Source organism: Callorhinus ursinus, unplaced genomic scaffold (assembly GCF_003265705.2).
Source record: "Callorhinus ursinus isolate GAN/ISIS: 27379988/994484 unplaced genomic scaffold, GSC_fseal_2.0 scaffold68, whole genome shotgun sequence".
In the NCBI taxonomy this organism is placed as follows: Eukaryota; Metazoa; Chordata; class Mammalia; order Carnivora; family Otariidae; genus Callorhinus; species Callorhinus ursinus.
In genome coordinates this window covers 1,160,489-1,166,488 of record NW_027397130.1, presented here as the reverse complement: position 1 = coordinate 1,166,488, position 6,000 = coordinate 1,160,489, and the positions used below count along the sequence as shown (strand labels likewise).

The 6,000-nt window shown below is 56.4% G+C and overlaps 1 protein-coding gene across 3 annotated transcripts; it reads left to right on the top strand.

Moving 5' to 3' along the window:
• The first annotated feature begins 6 nt into the window (after window positions 1-6).
• On the top strand, window positions 7-4,508 carry ANAPC11 (anaphase promoting complex subunit 11). Of its 3 annotated transcripts, none has more exons than XR_012376181.1 (2): window positions 7-539; window positions 4,193-4,316. XR_012376181.1 is itself a non-coding variant. In XM_073886007.1 (2 exons), exons 1-2 carry the CDS (start codon window positions 2,583-2,585, stop codon window positions 4,336-4,338), a joined length of 270 nt encoding a protein of 89 aa, XP_073742108.1. In that variant the 5' UTR covers window positions 1,067-2,582; the 3' UTR covers window positions 4,339-4,508. The 3 variants fall into 3 exon arrangements, 2 of the variants coding, with proteins under 2 accessions (XP_073742108.1, XP_025715602.1); XM_073886007.1 differs by lacking the exon at window positions 7-539 and adding an exon at window positions 1,067-2,706 and having other exon boundaries at window positions 4,193-4,508; XM_025859817.2 differs by lacking the exon at window positions 7-539 and adding an exon at window positions 2,574-3,691 and having other exon boundaries at window positions 4,193-4,508.
• The last annotated feature ends 1,492 nt before the right edge of the window (window positions 4,509-6,000 follow it).

Genomic DNA, 6,000 nt, shown 5'->3' with positions numbered 1-6,000 from the left:
GGTTTTGGTGTCCCTTTTCTCAAGAAAAGTTGACACGAGAAAGCCAGGTGTTTTGGGCCCATGTTTGTGTAAAGAGCTCATCAAAAGTTTTCTAAGAAAAAGCAGTGTCACCTTTTATGCGATGTCAAAGTCCATGGGCCAGAAAGATATGTTAGAACTCTGTGCTTGAAGATTCTCAATCGAACAAAACCCAGAATATTGTAGGGCTACCCCTCCCCTCCCCTGGCGCACAGGATCACAGCAGCAAGGGGCCTTTCCATCTTTGCTTCATGGTTTGGTAACCACTAACTAGGACGCCTGGTTCCACCTCAGCCGGGTCTCTAAAAGTAACTCCCGACTTTTTACGGGGAGTACTGTCACATCGGAGGTGACGTGACGATGAGTCCCTAGAGTCACCCCCATTCCTAGTCCTTGCTTAGATTCTTCCCGTTGTCCGTAGATGTCTCTTCTCTGCGTGGTGTGAGCTTGCTTTGCTCTGCCCTGGCTGTTCAGTATTAACATAGAACAAGCCCTTCCACTCTGCTCGCAACTTTTTCAAGGTGTCTGACCAGGTTTTATCAGATTTTTTCTTTGTGGTGGTTTTGGATTCATCTTTGTTCCCATTATGTTCTGTGAAGTAGAAACGCTTTGAGTGTATTTTTAAGTCAAAAACACATTTTTGCAGCAGTGAATTTTGTTTTTAGCCAAACCCGAGTGAACTTGAACAGAAGCAAGTTGATTCTGGGGGGGGGGGCAAGGGCAGTCCCAAGAGGAAAACAGGACATGGGGTATACTGAGGGGCCACTCTGTCCTGTGAATGATGAGGCCTCTTTTCTGGGGTCAGGTGAGTGCCCAGGATAATGATAGGGCTTTACTTTTTTTTTTTTTAAGAATTTATCTATCAGGGAGAGAGTGAGAGAGGGAACACAAGCAGGGGGAGTGGGAGAGGGAGAAGCAGGCTCCCCGCTGAGCAGGGAGCCCAACACGGGGCTCGATCCCAGGACCCTGAGATCGTGACCTGAGCTGGAGTCAGACGCTTAACCGACTGAGCCACCCAGGCGCCCCAGTAGGGCTTTACATCTTTTTTTTTTTTTTTTTTTAAGACACAGCGAGAGAGGGGAACATAAGCTGGGGGAGTGGGAGAGGGAGAAGCAGGCTTCCCGCGGAGCAGGGAGCCCGATGCAGGGCTCGATCCCAGGACCCTGGGACCATGACTTGAGTCGAAGGCAGACACCTAACGACTGAACCACCCAGGCACCCCATATTCTAGGCTTAATCTTCACATTTGCTTTGGCTGAAAGGAAATCTCATCTCCCAGGACTTAATCCGTCCTGATTTACTCAAATGGGTGGGATGTAATCTTAGGAGATCACTGACTGGTTCTAGTTGATTAAGTTTTACTTAGTAGTAACTCAGGATCTGGTTTTATTGAATCTACTTTAAATCACTCTTAAATGGTTCCTTAGGGACACAGCAAAGGCTGTGGGATCCTGGATGGGCACCTAGAGAAGTCCTGCCTAAACTGGCTGTGGGAGAGTGAGTGGTGTGGTCGGGATGGCACGGGCGCAAAGCCTGGGCGCCCAGCTGCTGCTGTTGCAGCAGGGCCCGTGGCTGGCATCTCTGCACCTGACAGTGTGCCCAGGTTTTGTGGAAGGGGGTCTGTCGGCCACGGAGTAGGGAGTTTAGAGGCTGATCTTCAGACCCAAGGTCAAATTTGAGAGCCAGTCGTAATGTGCCCAAGTGTCTGACAAGCCTAGGTGCTCTTTACACGGATGAGGTGACACTGGGTTTCTCTTGCTAAAATTGAGCTCTGTGAGAACGCCAGAGTGACTGAGGCTGTAATAAATCCGCCCCCAGTCCCAGAGATCTTTGGGAGTAAAAGTCTTTTTGAGAGGTGTTTTCATGACGAGGGATTTCCATAAAGACACAAGCAAGTGCTTGGGTGAGTCACCGTCACTGCCCCTGTGCTCATCACATGCCTCAGGCGGGCTGCCTGCTGGTGACATTACTGGAAATGGCTCTTGCCTCAGATGGACCGTGTGGCCTGTGTACTCCCCTGCTAGTGGCCACCAGGGCATCCCCTGCCCCCCACCGGTGTATCCTCTCCTTGCAGGGCACTCTGATTCCAAGCTGAGTTCTCCTGGGCTCAGGAAGGCCCTGGGGGTGAGGGGGATGTAACCTCAGTCAGGTGTCACACCCAGTGGGCTCTCCTGGCACAGGGTCTCAGCGCCCGCCCGCCCGCCCCAGTGGCTAGGGAAGCAGAGTGAGTATAGTAATTCTGATTGTGTATTAGCCAAGTATATAATTTTCTAGTTGTTTTGTCATCAAAGTTTCAGAGAGGCAGTGATGTTTTGTTACAAAAAAGATTTTTTAAAAGATTGAAGAACACCACCCCAAACAAGTGAATAAAAAGACGTCGTGGTAGTTGTCCCGCCTTGGTGGGAGGCAGGCACCCCTGCGGGGCAGGGACTGCTTGGGGTTGCGGAGCTGCATGCTTTCAATAGACGTGGACGGGTACCGAAGAGCCCACGTGTGTTCCTGACCTGGCGCCCACGTGAGCCAAGTGGCTGGGATGCTGCCCCCTGGAAGTGGCAGGTGCCCCGATGGACTGCGTGCCCGGGCCTCCTGTCCAGCCAGAGGGGTGGCGGGGAAGTTTCCGAGTGCGGCTAGGTTGGCTGAGAGCACCACAGGTTCCCAGCCACTCAGTCAGCGAGGAACAGGTGCCAGGTGGGAGCGTTGTGTTGTCGGTGGTATTATTCACAGGATCGAGCATCCTGGGTTTGGTGTTGAAGGATGGTGGTCACAGAGGTCCAGAGGCAGTCTCTGTCCTGCGAGGAGCCCCCAGCTCACATCTAGGACGTGTGTTGACTTAGAGCTGCTGCTGGGACCAGGTGTCCTAGTTGTCTGACCCTGGCTTGTCTATCTGGTGTTTGTGCATCAGTGACATTGGGGGTACAGTTAGCATTCCATAGGTGTAGAGGACCCCCAGGGCAGCGATGGGGGGGATGGCACCCCCAGGAGGGGTGGAGGCAGCAAGCCACGGCACTTCAGTGCTTGGGACCCTGACACAGCCTGCGGGAGGTCACTGTGCTCTGTTGGCACCAGCTGTTTGATGGGAATTTCTTGCTCCTCGAAATCAGAAGAAATCAGAGACCCCTCTATTTTTTTTTTTCTTTAAAGATTTTATTTATTTGACAGAGAGACACAGAGAGGGAACACAAGCAGGGGGAGTGGGAGAGGGGGAAGCAGGCTTCCTGCAGAGCAGGGAGCCCGACGCGGGGCTCGATCCCAGGACCTTGGGACCATGACCTGAGCCGAAGGCAGACGCTTAATGACTGAGCCACCCAGGGGCCCCTATCCTCTTCTGGTTGCGGGCAGTGTGGCTGTCCCCCCTGCACCCACCCATGGAGGTAGCATTTCCATGCATGTGGAGTGGAATGCTAGCAGCATGTGCCCTGGGCCCTGGAGGTGGGGCCCTTTCAGCCCAGAAATGAAAAGAGGTGAAGGTAGCAGCATGCTCACTCCCGGCTGCTGACAGGTGGGGCCGTAAACACCACTCCTTCCACTGTACTGAGTCCCTACTGCTTAGAAGAGGAGCCTCAGTCCCAAGGTGCCAGCTCTCCTACGCTTGATCAGAAGAAAGAGTTCCCTGTTCAGATGGCGGGGGAGCGGGGTGTCCCCAGACGGTGGTGCTGGGGCCTTGGTGTCCCAGGTGAAGTGGCAAAGCTGTGGTGTGTCTGTAGATGGGGACAGACCCCGGGCGGCAGGGACCGTGGGCCAGGTCAGAGCCCTCCCTGCAGCCGAGCACCCCCTCGCAGGGGAGGGCAGAGTCAGGGCCACCACTGCAGGCGTGTGTGTGTGTGTGTGTGTGTGTCCCCTGAGGGCCACCATGCAGGCGTGTGGGTGTGTGTGTGTGTGTGTCCGTCCCCTGAGGGCCACCACTGCAGGCGTGTGTGTGTGTGTGTTGTGTGTGTCCGTCCCCTGAGGGTCACCACTGCAGGCGTGTGTGTGTGTGTGTGTCCCCCCTGCACAGCGTGCTCACACTCCTGATCGCCATCTTTCCTGGAACAAGGTGCGGGAGGCTCTGGACACAACGCCCCTGGGCTGCAGGGGGCTGGCACAGGCGCCTGACGTCCTAGGCCCTGGGCCGTGGCCCCGGCCGGCTTGACCCCGCCCTGTGTGACTGGCATGATGCTCTCGCCCCCTCTCGCAGGCAAGGTCCCGGGTGACGATTGCCCCCTGGTGTGGGGCCAGTGCTCCCACTGCTTCCACATGCACTGCATCCTCAAGTGGCTCAACGCGCAGCAGGTGCAGCAGCATTGTCCTATGTGCCGCCAGGAGTGGAAGTTCAAGGAGTGAGGCACCCCCACCCCCAGCCGTGGACTGGCCAGCCGTGCTCTCCCCTGGGGTGGCCCCCCTCTGGGCGGTGACAGGGTTGACACAAGGACTGGGGCTGCGTTTGTTTTCCTTCAAATGGTGACACTTTATCCAATAAGTAAAACTCATTAAATTACCTGAACCTTGCTGGAGGCCTCTGGTTGCCTGTTTTCTTGGTCCCGATGCCGCCTCGCCGTGCGTTGATAGGAAAACTCATGAATAAACATCTCGATGAGATGCCACCAAAGCTCTGAGTCACAATCCCAGGAGGAGAAGGAGCGTAGGATCAGCCAGAAGAGCCTGGAGCCAGAGTAACTGGCTCTGGGGGCTTGAAAGGCCTGGTGGTGCAAAGGCGTGTGTGCCAACAGGGGAAACGGAACAGTGGCACTAAGGCCACTCACCTTGAAGCCAGGGACTGCCTTGCAGACAGGTCTGTGCGACTCTGACCTGGCATGGCTATAGCAGCTGCTGCCTGCGGTCACTTCTGCTGAAAGGCCGTCCCTGAGCAGGTGCTGGTGATCTCAGTCCCTTCTCCCTTGTTCCAGCTTGAGCGTCTGGGCTGCGACGTACTGTGTACGTACTCAGATGTCAAGGGCATCTGTGTCTCCAGGTGTCTGAGGTCCTCTACTTAGAGAAGAACAGCCTGTGGATGGCTCCTTTGGGCACCTCTGTTAGTCCACAGCTCCAGGTTGGGTGGCGTCTGGGGGCCATGACCCCAGCCCTGGGAGTCTTGGCTACTACTGGACAGACTGCTGCAGGCTGCATGTCCCTGTGAGCTGCAAGGAATCACTTGGCACTGGTTCCTTCCAGTCCATTCTCAAGGGACACCCCTTGGGGATCACTGCCCTGTGCCTCGTGGGTGGCCAGCTGCTGAGCACTCCCGACACTGCTTGTCCTCGGCACTCCGGTTTTGGCCTCCTGGTCAGTCACCCCTGGGGCTCCCTACTTGCTGTCTGGATGTTGTGCCCAGAGGGAAGGAAGCCCTGGGGACCATCACCCTTCCCCAAGCTGGAGGTCACATGCCCTGTGTCCAGAAACCCAGCTGCCAGGGCCCCGGGGCCGGGATCTGTCCTGGGAGGACACACCCAAAGGAAGACACATTGTGTCCAGGGTGTTTAGGGAGTGTGAGTGGAAGGAGGGGTGCCTGAGCAAGCCTACTGGCCCACGTCCTCTGGCAGCCACACCTGGTGCCCCTGGGGCCTGGGCTCAGCCCCCCTGGGTGCTCCCAGCAGCCCTGCAAACAAACTTAGGTCTGGCTTCCGGGGTTGGGTGGCTACTCTGTATTGAGCCTTTGTGTCTACAATGTCTTCGGATCCGAGGAGTCCCAGGGAGGAGTTCACAGCCCACTAGGAGTGGTCTGCAGCCCCGCAGAAGGCCCCTTGGGGCAGCATGGCAGCCCTGTAGCATCCTGGAGTTTCCTGAGCTTATCCCGGGCCCCCCCCCCCCCCCCCCCCCCCCCCCCCCCCTTGGGGCTTTTTTCCTGTGGCCCCGGACTTTGTGCCTGGGGCATCAGACCCTGAGTGCAGCCTTGCAGGCTTTCCGGCCTTGCCCTTTGGGGTGGATGTCCTCATTCTCGGAGGCGTCAACTTGCTCAAGGTCACGGCCCCTCCTGTAGACTGCCTACTTTCCTGCCACTTGGACTCC